Below are 23,675 nucleotides of genomic sequence, written 5' to 3' on the forward strand. Positions count from 1 at the left end.
TCAAGCTGGTGTCTCTGTCTCCAGTTTCGTCTTCCTCAAATTAATCTTCCATGTTGTGTTACAGAGATCAGAAAAGTTAAGTCTGACCATGAAGCTGGCCTACTTAAAAATCTTCAGTAGCTTACTGTTGCTCTAAGGGTAAACTCTCTACTCCCTAACATTCAGCATACCAAAGGCCCTGTGCTCCCTCAAATGATTATAGATGACTCCACTCTGGATTCAGCTATACTGTTTTTGTAATTCCCAGAAGGTGCCATTAATGGCTTTGTTTGTGCTCTTCCCTCTGCCTGGACTGTCTTTCCCTGACTGCTTGGCTAAGCTCCCTTCATAATTTGGCTTAGGTATCCCCCATTCATGCTCCCACAACATCCGATGCTATGCTGTGAGCACTACTGTGTCCGGTCCCTCACTATATCTACTTCTTCCAAGGCAGGTACTAAATTCTTCATCCTGCACTCCCCGCCCTAGCACCATGCCTTTTCGTGAATCACTCCCTGGTTTGGGGTAGTCGGGTGTATGTGTATGCGCATGTGCGTATATGCGCACTTGAATGGAGAGTGAATTTGAATTTTGGCTGGGCACACGGCTCAGTAAAGACACGAAAGGGGCACTATTTTAACTCAACCTTTTCCCGTGATCACCACCGAAATTACTGATCAATCACCTCAGATCTCTCAAGCAGTCCAGCCTACGCAACAGTACTCCACCTCTGCGCCTGCGCGGGGAGGGTAAGGCGGGGCCAGCAACTTCCTCAGCGGGAGGGAGAGTGCACAGTGGAGCCGCCAGTTGAGAACGACTTTGATCCGGCACAGCTTTCCAATCAGCTGCGGAAGGAGCCACGCTTTCTGGTTTTCAACATGGCGGCCACCAGTGGAACTGATGAACCGGTGAGACGCTGCTCTGGGGTCGGGTGAGTGGGGAGGTCGAGCCAGGTGGAGCCTCTTTTTTTTCTTTTTTGAGACAAGGTGTCACTCAGTCGCCCAGGCTGGAGCGCAGTGGTGGGATCACGGCTCACTGCAGCCTCGACCTCCGGGGCTCAGGTCTTCCGCCCACCTCAGCCTCCCGAGGAGCTGGGACTACGGCCCGTGCTACCACGCCCAGCTAATTTTTTTTGTATTTTTTGTAGAGACGGGGTTTCGCCATGTCACCCAGGCTGGTCTCAAACTCCTGGGCTCAGGCGATCCGCCCGCCTCCAGCCTCCCAAAGTGCTGGGATTACAGGCACGAGCCACCGCGCCCGGCCTTGGGTGGAGCATTGAACTCTTTTTCCCCCTTTCTAGGTTTCCGGGGAGTTGGTGTCTGTGGCACATGCGCTTTCTCTCCCAGCAGAGTCGTATGGCAACGATGTGAGTATGACTCACCCACAGCTCCCACCTACTCAGCTAGCCTGGGATCTCTGCAGGACCTGCCGCTAAGTTACAACTTCATGTCCTGATAATCTACCGCAGACCCTCTCCGCTTACACCAGAAACAGCACCTGCGTTCAGTTCGTTTTAATCTTAGTACACAAACGCAGGACTAACGCCTGTGGAAGTGGTTCCCCAAGTTGGCCACGCTTTAGAATTACTGGGGAGCTTTTAAACATCCCCCTGCCTAGATTGCAGTTCATACCATCTAAATCAGAATGTCTGGGGAATGAGAGCCAGGAATCAGTATTTTTAAAGGATCTCTGAGGGATTCCATTGTGCAGCAAAGTTGGACTGGATTATGTGTGTCTGGTTTAGAAAATTACTGAGAAAGTATATGACGTATTTTCCAAAACAAGACAAGGGGATGTGAGAATAGTAAAAACACCTAAATAAGAATGTGATACATATAATGAGTGGGTCAGGCCATAATATCCAAATAATTTAGCTGAAGGAGAAATCCCTAAGGGGTCAAGGCAGTAGAAGACTTGACTGAGGAAATGGAGCTTTAGCTGTATCCTCCAAGTGTAGGTGGACAAAGGACATGCACTGGCAGGTAGGAAAAGTGCATGGTCTAAGGCATGGAGGTAACAAATGCAAATGGCTTTTTCTGGAGTCAGCGAAATAGCTCAGTCTCCTTGGAATGGGAGATTCCAGTGGAACAGGTGGGTGCTTGGTAAGACTTACTGTAACCTTGATCTGTTTCATGCGATAATTCATTTCTAGGTGTTACAGTATGGGGAATTGGCTGTTTGGCAAACAAAAATGATTATGACATGCTTCAATCTTAAAAATGAAAAGTAATTTTCATCTTGATTCTTTGTTCACCCAACAACTCAGTGGAATTGATGGGTGTATTATTTCAGTTTTACAATGATTTAACTCAATCCCGAGAAGATGATTTGTCTACTACTTTATTTAGTCTCCCAGCTTTCACTAGCAGCTGGGAAAAGATAGCCAGTGGCTCACTGTGTTCATTACACTGTGTAGGTAGCTTCTTTTGGTTGTCATACAGACAAAAGAATTATTGTCCAAATTTATTACTCCAGGTTTTATCATTTGACAGTAACATCAAGTTTGGTAGCCCTCTTGAGCATTAACTAGACATCCACACACTTCCTTAATTTGTTATTCAGTGGTAAGATGGGGAGATTTATGACCTGGCATTCTTCACTCCTTTGCAGCCTGATATTGAGATGGCTTGGGCCATGAGAGCAATGCAACATGCGGAAGTCTATTACAAGGTGAGTTGTCTGTCTTCATCATTAAGCAGAATTAAACATGTAATTATAGTATATGATGCTCTGCTTATCACTATTCTCAGCAAGTTAAACAGTTGTGTTTTGGAGATAGTTTTTATTAATGTAAGTTCTTACCCACAGACAACAGAGGAGTGAAGGCAAATTTGTTTCTGCAATGAGTTCTGCAGCTTTACCCAGTGTTGTAATGCTAACTGACAAAAGGGCGTCTGGCCCATACATAGTAGGCACTTAATAAATGTTTGTTGAATGAACGAACAATCTATGGAGGGCAATAGCCAGGCAGTACTATGGTTAAATAAGCCAACTGCCAAATTGGTGGAAGGGATTGTAATAATATATTATGGCCTTAAACTGTGTCATGATTTCATCCAGGATGTGGGCTGTTGACACTTCTTGAAGAGATCTTCTGCCCTGAGAACCATAAAGGTTTTCTGGCGGGGATGGGGAAGATAGAAGTATAGTAAATTACAAACTAGCATCTGTATGTTGTCTTACTGTTTGGCAGCTGATTTCATCAGTTGACCCACAGTTTCTGAAACTCACCAAAGTAGATGACCAAATTTACTCTGAGTTCCGGAAAAATTTTGAGACCCTTAGGATAGATGTATTGGACCCAGAAGAACTCAAGTCAGAATCAGCCAAAGAGGTAAAAATTCTCTTTCTTAAATATTACTTAGCATTTAACCAACAATTTTTGATTGTGAATATGTTTTTTTACATTTAAGCTCTTTTTTTATTTAAGAAAAATATGTGAAGAACCAGAATTTCTTTTCTAGTTTTAATCAACTAAGGAAATGAATGTTTTTCCAGTTTATGGACTTTTCATGTTGTTGAGTCTATTTTTTTCTCCTTTTTGTCTTGGATATTTTAAATCTCCACCCGTCAGCCCTTTCAGAGGAGGATGGATCAGTTTATTTAGGTTGTATAGCCAGAAGACTTGGATGGGGAGTGGCAAATAGGGTATAGGAAGGTGTTTTGATTCTCTGGATTTAAGTTCATGTGATTACAGGCCATGGATAACTGGAAAACTTTTGTTTTTCATTGCTTATGTGATTATCCTATACTTTGATAGGATACTAACACTTTTACAGTTAGGAAAAAAAATTTTTCCTTGAGAGTAAACCCTTGGCTAATGAAGAATCTAAAGTTTGTTTTTTTTTTTTTTTTTTTTTTTTTTTTTTTTTTTTTTTGATATAGGGTCTCACTCTGTTGCCCAGGCCATCTCAGCTCAAGCAGTCCTCCTGCTTCAGCCTCCCTAGTAGGTGGGACTGCAGGTGTATGCTACCATGCCCAGCTAATATTTTGTATTTTTTGGTAGAGGCGGGGTTTCACCTTGTTGACCAGGCTGGTCTTAAACTCCTGAGCTCAAGCGATCTGCCTGCCTCGGCCTTTCAAAGTGCTGGGATTATAGACGCGAGCCACCGCACCCAGCCAAGAATCTACACTTTTAACTCCTAGCAGGCAGTTAGTGATCTTTGTCTTTGGAAAATTGTCACTACTGAATGGACTTCTTTATTAAAATAATTTGTGTTTTAGTGGGGATAGATGACCATTTTGGGCTGAATTGACCAATAACTTCAAAACAAAACAATTTACTTAAGAAATCATATTTTAATTCTGCAGCAAAGGATTTATATATTTTTCAAGTAAAATATTGTTCATCTTGGGAAATACTAGTCTAAAGACACAATAGGTAGCACAGAAACACATTGCTAGTTTCACTGTGAAACCAACAATCACCTCATTCCTAGTCTCATTGTGATTATTTTCCTTACTGGGGAAATGGAAGTCCCTCTCCTGGCCTTAGTACATCAACCTCTTGCATTTGTCAGCTAAAGCATTGTTTTTGCCTTTATAGAAGTGGAGGCCATTCTGCTTGAAGTTTAATGGGATTGTTGAAGACTTCAACTATGGTACTTTGCTGCGACTAGATTGTTCTCAGGGCTACACTGAGGAAAACACAATCTTTGGTGAGTTTCTTCCCTCTGAAATTATTTCTCTATAAGGACACTGAACAGTCTGGTTTTACTGATGAATCAGTGACATGTATAGTTAGGTCACCTTCTCGTTTCATCTTTAAAGATCTTGTTGCTATTTTTTATGTAACTTGAAGATAGTTAAGTATTTTCAATCTCATTAATATGAGATTGGAATTAAAGGTCTCTGAAGTTTATGACTATACTCGAATGGTGTGCATGTTATTTCAATTTTGTCAGATTTCCAGCATATATAGGGAGCAGGCCAGGCACAGTGTCTCATGCCTTGTAATCCCAGCACTTTGGGAGGCTGACATGGGTGGATCACTTGAGCTGAGGATTTTGAGACCAGCCTGGGCAACACAGGGAGACCCCCATCTCTACAAAAACATTTACAAAATTAGCCAGGTGTAGTTGTAGTGGTGAGTGTTTGTAGTTCCAGCTATTCAGGAGACTGAGGCAGGAGGATTGCTTGAACCGGGGAAATTGAGGCTGCAGTAAGCTTTGATTGTGCCACTGCAGTCCAGCCCTGGTCATCAGAGTGAGACCCTGTCTCAAAAAAAAGAGATTTAGGGAATAAACTGAGAGTAGGATGATAATCAATTCTGTTCATTTTTCAGCCCCCAGGATACAATTCTTTGCCATTGAAATTGCTCGGAACCGGGAAGGCTGTAACAAAGCTGTTTATATCAGTGTTCAGGACAAAGAAGGAGAGAAAGAAGTCCACAATGGAGGAGAAAAAAGAGCTGACAATGGAGAAGAAGAGAACACCAAGAACAGAGGAGAGAAAGGAGCTGATAGTGGAGAAGAAAAAAAGGAAGGAATCAACAGAGAAGACAAAACTGACAAAGGAGGAGAAAAAGAGAAAGAAGCTGACAAAGAAATCAACAAAAGTGGTGAAAAAGCTATGTAAGGTATACAGGGAACAGCACTCTAGAAGCTTTGACTTAATTGAGTCTACAAGTGCCACAGTGCTACTTGCATAGACCCCTTTGGTTAAATGTAAATTCATGTACAATTGAAGGATACTCAGGAGGACATCTTTCCAGTCTGACAGTCAGGAACTGCTCTGGTCATTCCCTTGTATGAACTGGTCTAAAGACTATTAGTGGGGTGTTAATTGATTTTTCCTGGTATACTGTTTCTTGGATGACACCACTGGTCAAGTAAGAAATTTGTAAATAAATTTCTTTTGGTTCTTATTATCTATATCTGTGACTGATTTTAAAAAGGTATTTGAGACTTGAAATTTTTTTCAAATATATAATTTCATCACCATGTCTTATATATAATAATTTACTCCTGTTTCTTACTGCATCTCACTGTTTCCTGTAGTGAAGTTCTCTAAACTTGTTAAGTTATACACGGTGTTGGGATTAGAAGTCCTTACGTAAGAATTGACTCTTAATCTCTGAGTGACTATAACTCCCTGATTTCTTTGCTATATATGACAAAAGATTTGATAAATATCTGCAACCTGAACCTGTCAGACTAGTGAATGCAGCCCAGTTCATATTAGAAGAGCAAGAGACTGGACATGCTTCAGTATTTGCTTTTCTTTTGGTAGCCAGAATGTTGTCTGAAAGCTAGCAAAAAAAAAAAAAAAAAAAGAGAGAGGAAAACCAGACAGAGTGGCTACGCTTTTTTTTTTTTTTTTTTTTCGAGACGGAGTCTCACTCTGACTTCCAGGCTGGAGTGCAGTGGCGTGATCTCAGCTCACTACAACCTTGGCCTCCTGGGTTCAAGTGATTCTCCTGCCTTAGCCTCCCAAGTAGCTGGGACTACAGGCACGTGCCACCACACCCAGCTAATTTTTTGTATGTTTAGTAGAGACGGGTATTCTGTGAAGAAAGTGGATGGTATCTTGATGGGGATAACATTAAATCAAGAAATTACTTTGAGCAGTATGGCCATTTCCACTATATTGATTTTTTTCTCTCCATGAGCATGGAATGTTTTTCCATCTGTTTGTGTCCTCTCTTATTTTCTAGAGCAGTGGTTTGTTGTTCTCCTTGAAGAGGTCCTTCACATCCCTTGTAAGTTGTATTCCTAGGTAATTTATTCTCTTTGTAGCAATTGTGAATGGTAGTTCACTCATGATTTGTCTCTGTTTGTCTATTTTTGGTTTATTGGTGATTTTTGCACATAGATTTTGTATCCTGAGACTTTGCTGAAGTTGCTTATCAGCTTAAGGCGATTTTGGGCTGAGATGATGGGGTTTTCTAAATATACAATCATGTCGTCTGCAGACAGAGACAATTTGACTTCCTGTATTCCTATTTGAAAATGCTTTATTTCTTTCTCTTGGCTAATTGCCCTGACCAGAGCTTCCAATACTATGTTGAATAGGAGTGGTGAGAGAGGGCATCCTGGTCTTGTGCCGATTTCCAAAGGGGATGCTTCCAGCTTTTGTCCATTCAGTATGATATTGGCAGTCGGATTATCGTAAATAGCTCTTATTATTTTGAGATATGTTCCATTTCCATCAATACCTAGTTTATTGAGAGTTTTTAGCATGAAGGACTGTTGAATATTATGGAAGGTCATTTCTGGATCTAATGAGATAATCATGTGTTTTTTGTCATTGGTTCTGTTTATGTGATGGATTACGTTTATTGATTTGCATACATTGAACCAGCCTTGCAACCCCGGGATGAAGCCGACTTGGATTACGTTTATTGATTTGCATACATTGAACCAGCCTTGCAACCCCGGGATGAAGCTGACTTGATCGTGGTGGATAAGCTTTTTGATGTGCTGCTGTATTCAGTTTGCCAGTATTTTATTGAGGATTTTCCCATTGATGTTCCTCAGGGATATTGGCTTAAAATTGTCTTTTTTTTGTTGTGTCTCTGCCAGGCTTTGGTATCAGGATGATGTTGGCCTCATAAAATGAGTTAGGGAGGAGTCCCTCTTCTTCTGTTGTTTGGAATAGTTTCAGAAGGAATGGTACCACTTCTTCTTGGTACCTCTGGTAGAATCTGGCTGTGAATCTGTCTGGTCCTGGACTTTTTTTGGTTTCTAGGCTATTGATTACTGCCTCAATTTCAGACCTTGCTATTGGTCTATTCAGGGATTCCACTTCTTCCTGGTTTAGACTTGGGAGGGTGTATGTGTCCAGGAATTTATCCATTTCTTCTAGGTTTTCTAGTTTATTTGCATAGAGGTCTTTTTAGTGTTCGCTGATGGTAGTTTGTATTCCTGTGGGATCAGTGGTGATATCCCCTTTATCATTTTTTATTATGTCTATTTGATTCTCTCTCTTTTCTTCTTTATTAGTATGGCTAGCAGTCTATTTTGTTGATCTTTTCAAAAAACTAGCCCCTGGATTCATTGATTGTTTGAAGGGTTTTTTGTTTCTCTGTCACCTTCAGTTCTGCTCTGATCTTAGTTATTTCTTGTCTTTAGTTAACTTTTGAATTTGTTTTCTCTTCCTTCTCTAGTTCTTTTAATTGTGATGTTAGGGTGTCGAGTTTAGATCTATCCTGTTTTCTCTTGTGGGCATTTAGTGCTATAAATTTCCCTCTAAATACTGTTTTGGCTGTGTCCCAGAGATTCTGGTATAGTTGTGTCTTTTTTCTCATGGGTTTCAAAGAACATCTTTATTTCTGCCTTCTTTTTGTTATTTTCCCAGTAGGCATTCAAGAGCAAGTTGTTCAGTTTCCATGTAGTTGTGTGGTTTTGAGTGAGTTTCTTAATCCTACCTTCCAATTTGATTGCACTGTGGTCTGAGAGACTGTTTGTTATGATTTTTGTTCTTTTGCATTTGCTGAGGAGTTTTTACTTCCAATTATGTGGTCAATTTTAGCATAAGTGTGATGTGGTTCTGAGAAGAATATATTTTCTGTTGATTTGGGGTGCAGAGTTCTGCAGATGTCTATTAGGTCTGCTTGTTCCAGAGCTGAGTTCAAGCCCTGAATATTCTTGTTAATTTTCTGTCTCATTTATCTTTCTAATATTGACAGTGGGGTGTTAAAGTCTACCACTATTATTCTGTGGGAGTCTAAGTCTTTGTAGGTCTCTGTGAATTTGCTTCATGAAACTGGGTGCTCCTTATTGGGTGCATATCTATTTAGGATAGCTAGCTCTTTTTGTTGCATTGATCCCTTTACCGTTATGTAATACCCTTCTTTGTGTTTTTTGGTCTTTGTTGGTTTAAAATCCGTTTTATCAGAGACTAGCATTGGAACCCCTGCTTATTTTTGCTTTGCATTTGCTTTGTAAATATTTCTTCATCCCTTTATTTTTGAGCCTATGTGTGTCCTTGCACGTGAGATGGGTCTCCTTAATTCCGCACACTGATGGGTCTTGACTCTATCCAATTTGCCAGTCTGTGTCTTTTAATTGGGGCATTTAGCCAGTTTACATTTAAGGTTCGTATTTTTAATGTGTGAAATTGATTCTGTCTTTATGATGCTGGCTGGTTATTTTGCCCGTTAGTTGATGCAGTTTCTTCATAGTGTCGATGGCCTTTACAATTTCGTATGTTTTTGCAGTGAGTAGTACCGGTTGATCCTTTCCATGTTTAGTGCTTCCTTCAGGAGCTCTTGTAAGGCAGGCCTGGTGGTGACAAAATCTCTCAGCATTTGCGTGTCTGTAAAGGACTTTATTTTCTTTTTCACTTATGAAGCTTAGTTTGGCCGGATATGAAATTCTGGGTTGAAAATTCTTTTAAGAATGTTGAGTACTGCCTTCCACTCTCTTCTGGCTTGTAGCGTTTCTGCAGAGAGATCCAGTGTTAATCTGATGGGTTTCCCTTCGTGGGTAACCTGACCTTTCTCTCTGGCTGCCCTTAACATTTTTTCCTTCATTTCAACCTTGGTGAACCTGACGATTATGTGTCTTGGAGTTGCTCTTCTCGAGGAGTATCTTAGTGGTGTTCTCTGTATTTCCTGAATTTGATTATTGGCCTCTCTTGCTAGTTTGGGAAAGTTCTCCTGGATAATATCCTGAAGAGTGTTTTCCAACTTGGTGCCATTTTCCCCATCACTTTCAGGTACACCAATCAATCATAGGTTTGGTCTTTTCACATAATCCCATATATCTTGGAGTCTTTGTTTACTTCTTTTCATTCTTTTTTCTCTCATCTTGTCTTCACACTTTAAATTGATCTTCAATCTCTGATACCTTTCTTTTGCTTGATCTATTTGACTATTGATCCTTGTGTATGCTTCACGAAGTTCTCGTGCTGTGTTTTTTAACTCCATCAGGTCATTTATGTTCTTCCCTAAACTGGTTTTCTAGTTAGCAATTCCTCTAACCTTTTTTCAAGATTCTTAGCTTCCTTGCATTGGGTTAGAACATGCTTCTTTAGCTCAGAGGAGTTTATTATTACCCACCCTCTAAAGCATACTTCTGTCAGTTTGTCAAACTCATTCTCCATCTAGTTTTGTTCCCTTGCTGGGGAGGAGTTGTGATCCTTTGAAGGAGAAGAGGCATTCTGGTTTTTGGAATGTTCAGCCTTTTGTGCTGGTTTTTTCTCCTCTTTGTGCATTTATCTACCTTTGCTCTTTGATGTTGGTGAGCTTTGGATGAGGTCTCTGTCTAGACGTCCTTTTTGTTGATGTTGATGCTATTCCTTTCTGTTTTTTAGTTTTCTTTCTAACAGTCAGCCCCCTCTCCTGCAGATCTGCTGTAGTTTGCTGGAAATCCACTCCAGACTCTTATCTGCCTGGATATCACCAGCAGAGGCTGCATAACAGCATAGATTGCTGCCTCTTCCTTCTTCTGGAAGCTTCATCACAGAGGGCACCCGCCAGATGCCAGCCGGGGTGCTCCTGTATGAAGTGTCCATCAACCCCTGCTGGGAGGTGTCTCCCAGTCAGGACGCACAGGGATCAGGGACCCACTTGAGGAGGCAGTCTGTTTCTTAGCAGAGCCTGAGCGCTGTGCTGGGAGATCCACTGCTCTCCAGAACCGTCAGGCAGGAACTTTTAAGTCTGCTGAAGCTGCACCCACAGTTGCTCCTTCCCCCAGGTGCTCTGTCCCAGGGAGATGGGAGTTTTATCTATAAGCGCCTTACTGGGGCTGCTGTCTTTCTTTCAGAGATGCCCTGCCCCAAGAGGAGGAATCTAGAGAGACAGTCTGGTTACAGTGACTTTGCTCAACTTCAGTGGGCTCCACCCAGTTCAAATTTATGGGAGGCTTTGTTTACTCTGTGAAGGGAAAACCACCTACTGAAGCCTCAGTAATGGCAGATGCCCTTCCCCCCCACCAAGCTTGAGAGTCCCAAGTTGACTTCAGACTGCTGTGCTGGTGGTGAGAAATCAAGCCAGTGGATCTTAGCTTTCTAGGCTCTGTGGGGGTGGGATCTGCTGAGCTAGACCACTTGGCTACCTGGTTTCAGTCCCCTTTCCAGGGGAGTGAACGGTTTTATCTCACTGGTGTTCCAGGCGCCACTGGGGTTCGAAAAAATACTCCTGCAGCAGCTGCTTGTGTGCCCAAAAAGTATTCCAGTTTTGTGCTTGAAACTCAGGTCCCTGGTAGTGTAGGCACTGGAGGGACTCTCCTGGTCTCCAGGTTGCGAAGACCATGTGAAAAGCATAGTGTCTTGGCCTGAGTGTACCATTTCTCAGGGCACAGTCCCTCATGGCTTCCCTTGGCTAGGGGAAGGAGTTCCCCACCCCTTTCCCTTCCCAGGTGAGGCAATGCCCCGCCCTACTTCGGTTTGCCCTCCACGGGCTGCACCTAATGTCTAACCAGTCCCAATGAGTTGAGCTGGGTACCTCAGTTGGAAATGCAGAAATCAGCTGCCTTCTGTGTTGATCTCGCTTAGAGCTACAGACCGGAGTTATTATTCGGCCATCTTGCCAGCCACCGTCTAATGGCTTTTAAGAGTACATGCTTCAGTTATCTCCACATGTATATAAAAATTTATTCATTACCTCATAGACACACTGAGCTTGACTGCTGAAACTGGTTAGAAGAAACCACAATATTTATAGTACATACAGTAAATACAAGGCTAACCACAGCCTCATGATGCAAGAAAGGATTTACCGAGCAGAGAAGGGAAAAATGAGGCCTTTTTATTCCAGTGGACGCAGGGAAAAAATAGAAATGAAAACTAATTGACAAGTTATGCCCTAGGCAAGAGCTGAACTGTAGATGCATGTATCTAGCAGCAACAATTGTGCACAAAGCAAATAGGTTTCTCCATGAATTGTATTTGGCAAATTCTTAAAAATATTTAAAACATTTGTTAGAGTCTTCATTTTATAAAAATGTCATTTTTAAAAGGGGTAGGACAATGTTAAATACTTCATACTAGACAGACTTTGTTATTAAGAACTTTTACTGTATTAACTTTTTCTAGTTCATGTGTTATTAAATATTCACAAAAGTGCATTCATATACATTGCCTCAGGCTGAGGAAGAATAAAGATTATTGGCCACATACAGCTGTGCCCCTGATGGCCTTTTCCAGGTAGCTCACCAGTAAGAAAATGTGCCTATTGACTTCTCTCTGATTTGTTTTAGAGAATAAGAAACATGCAGTGGAAAGTCAGAGTGCTTTAAAGCAAGAGGCATCTGTCCAAAGACTGGGTGATGAAATCTGGGGAAAGGGAGGGAAATACACAGAATACTGTGGCTGCACTGTAAGGGGCCAGGAATTCAAGGCAGTATCCAAAGTTAGAGGTGAAGGAGTGGGCAGAATGGTGCTCTGGTGTGGTAGGCAATTGTTAAGATGGACTTAAGGTAACCACCGCTTGGCATACATGTCCTTTATAATTCCCATATGTTTCAGTGTGGGCATGACTTGTGAATGTGAAGAAATTTTATTCCTGTGATTAAGTTACTGATCATTTTATTTTGAGTTAATCAAAGGAAAGATTATCCTGAGTGGGTCTTGCCTAATCAGGTGAGCTCTTAGACAAGTGGCCACAGCAGATGTTCTCATGTTGGCCTTGAGGAAGCAAACAGCCATGTTGTGAGAGGAGAGTACTTTGTGGAAAGGACATGAGAGTGACTCTCTAGGACCTGAGATTGTTCCCTGTCTGACAGCAAGAAAACAGGATTTCACTCTTAAGTTGCAAGTAATTGAATTCTGCCAACAACCAGTGAGCTTGTAGAAGACCTCAAGCCTCAGATGAGATTGATACCATGACTTCAGCCCTGTGAGATCCTGAACAGAGGACTCAGTTAAACTGTACCTGGACTCCTGACCCATAGGACTGTGAGATAATAAATGGGTGCTGTCTTAAGCCACTAATTACATGGCAATTTTTTTTACAGAGCAATAGAAAACGACCACAGACTTTGGTACTTGGAGTGGAGTGTTGCTGTAACAAATGCCTAAAATGTAAAAGGGGGCTTTGAAATCAGGTACTGAATCGAGGCTGAAAGAATTTTTGAGGAGCATGATAGAGAAACCCCAAATTGTCTTAAACAGACTTTCAGTAGAAATAAGGACTTTTGGGGGTGGAGCAAGATGGCCGAATAGGAACAGCTCCAGTCTCCAACTCCCAGCGCGAGCGACACAGAAGACCGGTGATTTCTGCATTTTCAACTGAGGTACTGGGGTCATCTCACTAGGGAGTGCCAGACAATCGGTGCTGGTCAGCTGCTGCAGCCTGACCAGCGAGAGCTGAAGCAGGGCGAGGCATCACCTCACCTGAGAAGCGCAAGGGGGAAGGGAATCCCTTTTCCTAGCCAGGGGAACTGAGACACACAACACCTGGAAAAACGGGTAACTCCCACCCCAATACTGTGCTTTAAGCCAATTGGCACACCAGGAGAATATATCCCGCACGTGGCCGGGAGGGTCCCACGCCCACGGAGCCTCCCTGGTTGCTAACACAGCAGTCTGCGGCAATCTATCCACAAGGCAGCAGGGAGGCTGGGGGAGGGGCGCCCGCCATTGCTGAGGCTTAAGTAGGTAAACAAAGCCGCTGGGAAGCTCGAAATGGGTGGAGCTCACAGCAGCTCAAGGAAACCTGCCTGACTCTGTAGAGGCCACCTCTGGGGACAGGGCACAACACGGGAAGCAGCAGAGGCCTGTGCAGACGCGAACGACTCTGTCTGACAGCTTTGAAGAGAGCAGTGGATTTCCCAACACGGAGGTTGAGATCTAAGAACAGACAGACTGCCTGCTCAAGTGGGTCCCTCACCCCTGAGTAGCCTAACTGGGAGACATCCCCCACTAGGGGCAGTCTGACACCCCACACCTCACAGGGTGGAGTACACCCCTGAGAGGAAGCTTCCAAAGTAAGAATCAGACAGGTACACTCGCTGTTCAGCAATATTCTATCTTCTGCAACCTCTGCTGCTGATAAAAAGGCAAACAGGGTCTGGAGTGAACGTCAAGCAATCTCCAACACACCTATAGCTGAGGGTCCTGAGTGTCAGAAGGAAAACTATCAAACAGGAAGGACACCTATACCAAAACCCCATCAGTACGTCACCATCAGCAAAGACCAGAGACAGATAAAACCACAAAGATGGGGAAAAAGCAGGGCAGAAAAGCTGGAAATTCAAAAAATAAGAGCGCATCTCCCCCTGCAAAGGAGCGCAACCCATCGCCAGCAACGGATCGAAGCTGGTCAGAGAATGACTTTGACGAGATGAGAGAAGAAGGCTTCAGTCCATCAAACTTCTCAGAGCTAAAGGAGGAGTTACGTACCCAGTGCAAAGAAACTAAAAATCTTGACAAAAGAGTGGAAGAATTGACAGCTAGACTAATTAATGCAGAGAAGGTCATAAACGAAATGACAGAGATGAAAACCATGACACGAGAAATACGTGACAAATGCACAAGCTTCAGTAACCGACTCGATCAACTGGAAGAAAGAGTATCAGCGACTGAGGATCAAATGAATGAAATGAAGCGAGAAGAGAAACCAAAAGAAAAAAGAAGACAAAGAAATGAAGAAAGCCTGCAAGAAGTATGGGATTACGTAAAAAGACCAAATCTACGTCTGATTGGGGTGCCTGAAAGTGAGGGGGAAAATGGAACCAAGTTGGAAAACACTCTTCAGGATATCATCCAGGAGAACTTCCCCAACCTAGTAGGGCAGGCCAACATTCAAATTCAGGAAATACGGAGAACACCACAAAGATACTCCTCCAGAAGAGCAACTCCAAGACACATAATTGCCAGATTCACCAAAGTTGAAATGAAGGAAAGAATCTTAAGGGCAGCCAGAGAGAAAGGTCGGGTTACCCACAAAGGGAAGCCCATCAGACTAACAGCAGGTCTCTCGGCAGAAACTCTACAAGCCAGAAGAGAGTGGGGGCCAATATTCAACGTTTTTAAAGAAAAGAATTTTGAACCCAGAATTTCATATGCAGCCAAACTAAGTTTCATAAGTGAAGGAGAAATAAAATCCTTTACAGATAAGCAAATGCTTAGAGATTTTGTCACCACCAGGCCCGCCTTACAAGAGACCCTGAAGGAAGCCCTAAACATGGAAAGGAACAACCGGTACCAGCCATTGCAAAAGCATGCCAAAATGTAAAGACCATCGAGGCTAGGAAGAAACTGCATCAACTAACGAGCAAAATAACCAGTTAATATCATAATGGCAGGATCAAGTTCACACATAACAATATTAACCTTAAATGTAAATGGACTAAATGCTCCCATTAAAAGACACAGACTGGCAAACTGGATAAAGAGTCAAGACCCATCAGTCTGCTGTATTCAGGAGACCCATCTCACACGCAGAGACATACATAGGCTCAAAATAAAGGGATGGAGGAAGATCTACCAAGCAAATGGAGAACAAAAAAAAGCAGGGGTTGCAATCCTAGTCTCTGATAAAACAGATTTTAAACCATCAAAGATCAAAAGAGACAAAGAAGGCCATTACATAATGGTAAAGGGATCAATTCAACAGGAAGAGCTACCTATCCTAAATATATATGAACCCAATACAGGAGCACGCAGATTCATAAAGCAAGTCCTTAGAGACTGACAAAGGGACTTAGACTCCCATACAATAATAATGGGAGACTTCAACACTCCACTGTCAACATTAGACAGATCAACGAGACAGAAAGTTAACAAGGATATCCAGGAATTGAACTCATCTCTGCACCAAGTGGACCTAATAGACATCTATAGAACTCTCCACCCCAAATCAACAGAATATACATTCTTCTCAGCACCAGATCGCACTTATTCCAAAATTGACCACATAATTGGAAGTAAAGCACTCCTCAGCAAATGTAAAATAACAGAAATTATAACGACCTGTGTCTCAGACCACAGTACAATCAAACTAGAACTCAGGACTAAGAAACTCAATCAAAACCGCTCAACTACATGGAAACTGAACAACCTGCTCCTGAATGACTACTGGGTACATAATGAAATGAAGACAGAAATAAAGATGTTCTTTGAAACCAATGAGAACAAAGATACAACATACCAGAATCTCTGGGACACATTTAAAGCAGTGTGTAGAGGGAAATTTATAGCACTAAATGCCCATAAGAGAAAGCAGGAAAGATCTAAAATTGACACTCTAACATCACAATTAAAGGAACTAGAGAGGCAAGAGCAAACACATTCAAAAGCTAGCAGAAGGCAAGAAATAACTAAGATCAGAGCAGAACTGAAGGAGATAGAGACACAAAAAACCCTCCAAAAAATCAATGAATCCAGGAGCTGGTTTTTTGAAAAGATCAACAAAATTGACAGACCGCTAGCAGGACTAATAAAGAAGAAAAGAAAGAGGAATCAAATAGACGCAATAAAAAAGGATAAAGGGGATATCACCACCGACCCCACAGAAATACAAACTACCATCAGAGAATACTATAAACACCTCTACGCAAATCAACTGGAAAATCTAGAAGAAATGGATAATTTCCTGGACACTTACACTCTTCCAAGACTAAACCAGGAAGAAGTTGAATCCCTGAATAGACCAATAGTAGGCTCTGAAATTGAGGCAACAATTAATAGCCTACCCACCAAAAAAAGTCCAGGACCACATGGATTCACAGCTGAATTCTACCAGAGGTACAAGGAGGAGCTGGTACCATTCCTTCTGAAACTATTCCAATCAATAGAAAAAGAGGGAATCCTCCCTAACTCATTTTATGAGGCCAACATCATCCTGATACCAAAGCCTGGCAGAGACTCAACAAAAAAAGAGAATTTTAGACCAATATCCCTGATGAACATCGATGCAAAAATTCTCAATAAAATACTGGTAAAGCGGATTCAGCAGCACATCAAAAAGCTTATCCACCATGATCAAGTGGGCATCATCCCTGGGATGCAAGGCTGGTTCAACATTCGCAAATCAATAAACGTAATGCAGCATATAAACAGAACCAAAGACAAGAACCACATGATTATCTCAATAGATGCAGAAAAGGCTTTTGACAAAATTCAACAGCCCTTCATGCGAAAAACGCTCAATAAATTCGGTATTGATGGAACGTACCTCAAAATAATGAGAGCTATTTATGACAAACCCGCAGCTAATATCATACTGAATGGGCAAAAACTGGAAAAATTCCCTTTGAAAACTGGCACAAGACAGGGATGCCCTCTCTCACCACTCCTATTCAACATAGTCTTGGAAGTTCTGGCTAGGGCAATCAGGCAAGGGAAAGAAATCAAGGGTATCCAGTTAGGAAAAGAAGAAATCAAATTGTCCCTGTTTGCAGATGACATGATTGTATATTTAGAAGATCCCATTGTCTCAGCCCAAAATCTCCTTAAGCTGATAAGCAACTTCAGCAAAGTCTCAGGATACAAAATTAATGTGCAAAAATCACAAGCATTCTCATACATCAGTAACAGACAAGCAGAGAGCCAAATCAGGAATGAACTTCCATTCACAATTGCTTCAAAGAGAATAAAATACCTAGGAATCCAACTTACAAGGAATGCAAAGGACCTCTTCAAGGAGAACTACAAACCACTGCTCAGTGAAATAAAAGAGGACACAAACAAATGGAAGAACATACCATGCTCATGGATAGGAAGAATCAATATCGTGAAAATGGCCATACTGCCCAAGGTTATTTATAGATTCAATGACATCCCCATCAAGCTACCAATGAGTTTCTTCACATAATTGGAAAAAACTGCTTTAAAGTTCATATGGAACCAAAAAAGAGCCTGCATTGCCAGGACAATCCTAAGTCAAAAGGACAAGGCTAAGGCTAGAGGCGTCACGCTACCTGACTTCAAACTATACTACAAGGCTACAGTAACCAAAACAGCATGGTACTGGTACCAAAACAGAGATATAGACCAATGGAACAGAACAGAGTCCTCGGAAATAATACCACACATCTACAGCCATCTGATCTTTGACAAACCTGAGAAAAACAAGAAATGGGGAAAGGATTCCCTATTTAATAAATGGTGCTGGGAAAATTGGCTAGCCATAAGTAGAAAGCTGAAACTGGGTCCTTTCCTTACTCCTTATACGAAGATTAATTCAAGATGGATTAGAGACTTAAATGTTAGACCTAATACCATAAAAACCCTAGAAGAAAATCTAGGTAGTACCATTCAGGACATAGGCATGGGCAAGGACTTCATGTCTAAAACACCAAAAGCAACGACAGCAAAAGCCAAAATTGACAAATGGGATCCAATTAAAATAAAGAGCTTCTGCACAGCAAAAGAAACTACCATCAGAGTGAACAGGCAACCTACAGAATGGGAGAAAATTTTTGCAACCTACTCATCTGACAAAGGGCTAATATCCAGAATCTACAAAGAACTCAAACAAATCTACAAGAAAAAACCAAACAACCCCATCAAAAAGTGGGGAAAGGATATGAACAGACATTTCTCAAAAGAAGACATTCATACAGCCAACAGACACATGAAAAAATGCTCATCATCACTGGCCATCAGAGAAATGCAAATCAAAACCACAATGAGATACCATCTCACACCAGTTAGAATGGCAATCATTAAAAAATCAGGAAACATCAGTTGTTGGAGAGGATGTGGAGAAATAGGAACACTTTTACACTGGTGGTGGGATTGTAAACTAGTTCAACCATTATGGAAAACAGTATGGCAATTCCTCAGGGATCTAGAAGTAGATGTACCTTATGACCCAGCCATCCCACTACTGGGTATATACCCAAAGGATTATAAATCATGCTGCTATAAAGACACATGCACACGTATGTTTGTTGCGGCACTATTCACGATAGCAAAGACTTGGAATCAACCCAAATGTCCATCTGTGACAGACTGGATTAAGAAAATGTGGTACATGGGGGCGGAGCAAGATGGCCGAATAGGAGCAGCTCCAGTCTCCAACTCCCAGCGCGAGCGACACAGAAGACCGGTGATTTCTGCATTTTCAACTGAGGTACTGGGGTCATCTCACTAGGGAGTGCCGGACAATCGGTGCTGGTCAGCTGCTGCAGCCTGACCAGCGAGAGCTGAAGCAGGGCGAGGCATCGCCTCACCTGGAAGCGCAAGGGGGAAGGGGATCCGTTTTCCTAGCCAGGGGAACTGAGACACACAACACCTGGAAAATCGGGTAACTCCCACCCCAATACTGCGCTGTAAGCATACAGGCACACCAGGAGAATATATCCCAATCCTGGCCGGGAGGGTCCCACGCCCACGAAGCCTCCCTCACTGCTAACACAGCAGTCTGCCGCGATCTATCCGCAAGGCAGCAGCGAGGCTGGGGGAGGGGCGCCCGCCATTGCTGAGGCTTAAGTAGGTAAACAAAGCCGCTGGGAAGCTCGAACTGGGTGGAGCTCACAGCAGCTCAAGGAAGCCAGCCTGTCTCTGTAGTCTCCACCTCTGGGGACAGCGCATAGCTGAAGACCAACAGGGGAAGTAGCGGGAGCCAGTGCAGACGCGAACGACTCTGTCTGACAGCTTTGGGGAGAGCCGTGGATCTCCCAACGCGGAGGTTGAGATCTGAGAACGGACAGACTGCCTGCTCAGGTGTGTCCCTGAACCCTGAGTAGCCTAGCTGGGAGAAATCCCCCACTAGGGGCAGTCTGACACCCCACACCTCACAGGGTGGAGTACACCCCTGAGAGGAAACTTCCAAAGGAAGAATCAGACAGGTACACTCGCTGTTCAGCAATATTCTATCTTCGGCAACCTCTGCTGCTGATACCCAGGCAAACAGGGTCTGAAGTGGACCTCAAGCAATCTCCAACAGACAAACAGACAGTCCTTCTGACTGTCAGAAGGAAAACTATCAAACAGGAAGGACACCTATACCAAAACCCCATCAGTACGTCACCACCATCAAAGACCGGAGACAGATAAAACCACAAAGATGGGGAAGAAGCAGGGCAGAAAAGCTGGAAATTCAAAAAATAAGAGCGCATCTCCCCCTGCGAAGGAGCGCAGCCCATCGCCAGCAACGGATCAAAGCTGGTCAGAGAATGACTTGGACGAGAGGAGAGAAGAAGGCTTCAGTCCATCAAACTTCTCAGAGCTAAAGGAGGAATTACGTACCCAGCGCAAAGAAACTAAAAATCTTGAAAAAAGAGTGGAAGAATTGACAGCTAGACTAATTAATGCAGAGAAGATCATAAACGAAATGACAGAGATGAAAACCATGACACGAGAAATACGTGACAAATGCACAAGCTTCAGTAACCGACTCGATCAACTGGAAGAAAGAGTATCAGCGATTGAAGATCAAATGAATGAAATGAAGCGAGAAGAGAAACCAAAAGAAAAAAGAAGAAAAAGAAATGAGCAAAGCCTGCAAGAAGTATGGGATTACGTAAAAGACCAAATCTACGTCTGATTGGGGTGCCTGAAAGTGAGGGGGAAAATGGAACCAAGTTGGAAAACACTCTTCAGGATATCATCCAGGAGAACTTCCCCAACCTAGTAGGGCAGGGCAACATCCAAATTCAGAAAATACAGAGAACGCCACAAAGATACTCCTCCAGAAGAGCAACTCCAAGACACATCATTGCCAGATTCACCAAAGTTGAAATGAAGGAAAAAATCTTAAGGGCAGCCAGAGAGAAAGGTCGGGTAACCCACAAAGGGAAGCCCATCAGACTAACAGCAGATCTCTCGGCAGAAACTCTACAAGCCAGAAGAGAGTGGGGGCCAATATTCAATGTTCTTAAAGAAAAGAATTTTAAACCCAGAATTTCATATCCAGCCAAACTAAGTTTCATAAGTGAAGGAGAAATAAAATCCTTTACAGATAAGCAAATGCTTAGAGATTTTGTCACCACCAGGCCTGCCTTACAAGAGACCCTGAAGGAAGCCCTGAACATGGAAAGGAACAACCGGTACCAGCCATCACAAAAACATGCCAAAATGTAAAGACCATCGAGGCTAGGAAGAAACTGCATCGACTAACGAGCAAAATAACCAGTTAATATCATAATGGCAGGATCAAGTTCACACATAACAATATTAACCTTAAATGTTAATGGACTAAATGCTCCAATTAAAAGACACAGACTGGCAAACTGGATAAAGAGTCAAGACCCATCAGTCTGCTGTATTCAGGAGACCCATCTCACATGCAGAGACATACATAGGCTCAAAATAAAGGGATGGAGGAAGATCTACCAAGCAAATGGAGAATAAAAAAAAGCAGGGGTTGCAATCCTTGTCTCTGATAAAACAGACTTCAAACCATCAAAGATCAAAAGAGACAAAGAAGGCCATTACATAATGGTAAAGGGATCAATTCAACAGGAAGAGCTAACTCTCCTAAATATATATGCACCCAATACAGGAGCACCCAGATTCATAAAGCAAGTCCTTAGAGACTTACAAAGAGACTTAGACTCCCATACAATAATAATGGGAGACTTCAACACTCCGCTGTCAACATTAGACAGATCAACGAGACAGAAAGTTAACAAGGATATCCAGGAATTGAACTCATCTCTGCACCAAGCGGACCTAATAGACATCTATAGAACTCTCCACCCCAAATCAACAGAATATACATTCTTCTCAGCACCACATCGCACTTATTCCAAAATTGACCACATAATTGGAAGTAAAGCACTCCTCAGCAAATCTAAAAGAACAGAAATTATAACAAACTGTCTCTCAGACCACAGTGCAATCAAACTAGAACTCAGGACTAAGAAACTCAATCAAAACCGCTCAACTACATGGAAACTGAACAACCTGCTCCTGAATGACTACTGGGTACATAACGAAATGAAAGCGGAAATAAAGATGTTCTTTGAAACCAATGAGAACAAAGATACAACATACCAGAATCTCTGGGACACATTTAAAGCAGTGTGTACAGGGAAATTTATAGCACTAAATGCCCACAAGAGAAAGCAGGAAAGATCTAAAATTGACACTCTAACATCACAATTAAAAGAACTAGAGAGGCAAGAGCAAACACATTCAAAAGCTAGCAGAAGGCAAGAAATAACTAAGATCAGAGCCGAACTGAAGGAGATAGAGACACAAAAAACCCTCCAAAAAATCAATGAATCCAGGAGTTGGTTTTTTGAAAAGATCAACAAAATTGACAGACCGCTAGCAAGGCTAATAAAGAAGAAAAGAGAGAGGAATCAAATAGATGCAATAAAAAATGATAAAGGGGATATCACCACTGACCCCACAGAAATACAAACTACCATCAGAGAATACTATAAACGCCTCTATGCAAATCAACTAGAAAATCTAGAAGAAATGGATAAATTCCTGGACACTTACACTCTCCCAAGGCTAAACCAGGAAGAAGTTGAATCCCTGAATAGACCAATAGCAGGCTCTGAAATTGAGGCAACAATTAATAGCCTACCCACCAAAAAAAGTCCAGGACCAGATGGATTCACAGCTGAATTCTACCAGAGGTACAAGGAGGAGCTGGTACCATTCCTTCTGAAACTATTCCAATCAATAGAAAAAGAGGGAATCCTCCCTAACTCATTTTATGAGGCCAACATCATCCTGATACCAAAGCCTGGCAGAGACACATCAAAAAAGAGAATTTTAGACCAATATCCCTGATGAACATTGATGCAAAAATTCTCAATAAAATACTGGCAAACCGGATTCAGCAGCACATCAAAAAGCTTATCCACCATGATCAAGTGGGCTTCATCCCTGGGATGCAAGGCTGGTTCAACATTCGCAAATCAATAAACGTAATCCAGCATATAAACAGAACCAAAGACAAGAACCACATGATTGTCTCAATAGATGCAGAAAAGGCTTTTGACAAAATTCAACAGCCCTTCATGCTAAAAACGCTCAATAAATTCGGTATTGATGGAACGTACCTCAAAATAATAAGAGCTATTTATGACAAACCCACAGCTAATATCATACTGAATGGGCAAAAACTGGAAAAATTCCCTTTGAAAACTGGCACAAGACAGGGATGCCCTCTCTCACCACTCCTATTCAACATAGTGTTGGAAGTTCTGGCTAGGGCAATCAGGCAAGAGAAAGAAATCAAGGGTATTCAGTTAGGAAAGGAAGAAGTCAAATTGTCCCTGTTTGCAGATGACATGATTGTATATTTAGAAAACCCCATCGTCTCAGCCCAAAATCTCCTTAAGCTGATAAGCAACTTCAGCAAAGTCTCAGGATACAAAATTAATGTGCAAAAATCACAAGCATTCTTATACACCAGCAACAGACAAGCAGAGAGCCAAATCAGGAATGAACTTCCATTCACAATTGCTTCAAAGAGAATAAAATACCTAGGAATCCAGCTTACAAGGGATGTAAAGGACCTCTTCAAGGAGAACTACAAACCACTGCTCAGTGAAATAAAAGAGGACACAAACAAATGGAAGAACATACCATGCTCATGGATAGGAAGAATCAATATCGTGAAAATGGCCATACTCCCCAAGGTTATTTATAGATTCAATGCCATCCCCATCAAGCTACCAATGAGTTTCTTCACAGAATTGGAAAAAACTGCTTTAAAGTTCATATGGAACCAAAAAAGGGCCCGCATTGCCAAGACAATCCTAAGTCAAAAGGACAAAGCTGGAGGCGTCACGCTACCTGACTTCAAACTATACTACAAGGCTACAGTCACCAAAACAGCATGGTACTGGTACCAAAACAGAGATATAGATCAATGGAACAGAACAGAGTCCTCAGAA

General features: G+C 42.2%; 1 protein-coding gene across 1 annotated transcript; it reads left to right on the top strand.

The window, feature by feature from the left end:
- The first annotated feature begins 630 nt into the window (after positions 1 to 630).
- Positions 631 to 5,852, top strand: PBDC1 (polysaccharide biosynthesis domain containing 1). Its single transcript, XM_010369239.2, has 6 exons — positions 631 to 887; positions 1,280 to 1,345; positions 2,590 to 2,649; positions 3,173 to 3,313; positions 4,526 to 4,637; positions 5,264 to 5,852. Exons 1-6 carry the CDS (start codon positions 858 to 860, stop codon positions 5,554 to 5,556), a joined length of 702 nt encoding a protein of 233 aa, XP_010367541.1. The 5' UTR covers positions 631 to 857; the 3' UTR covers positions 5,557 to 5,852.
- The last annotated feature ends 17,823 nt before the right edge of the window (positions 5,853 to 23,675 follow it).

The sequence above is a fragment of the Rhinopithecus roxellana genome, chromosome 7 (assembly GCF_007565055.1).
Source record: "Rhinopithecus roxellana isolate Shanxi Qingling chromosome 7, ASM756505v1, whole genome shotgun sequence".
In the NCBI taxonomy this organism is placed as follows: domain Eukaryota; kingdom Metazoa; phylum Chordata; class Mammalia; order Primates; family Cercopithecidae; genus Rhinopithecus; species Rhinopithecus roxellana.

Bases quoted from the DNA above. Each gene is read 5' to 3' on its own strand.
- PBDC1 (XM_010369239.2), top strand. From the start codon at position 858: ATGGCGGCCACCAGTGGAACTGATGAACCG. The intron at 888-1,279 runs GTGAGACGCTGC...CCCCCTTTCTAG, and splicing joins CCAGTGGAACTGATGAACCG to GTTTCCGGGGAGTTGGTGTC. The intron at 1,346-2,589 runs GTGAGTATGACT...ACTCCTTTGCAG, and splicing joins CAGAGTCGTATGGCAACGAT to CCTGATATTGAGATGGCTTG.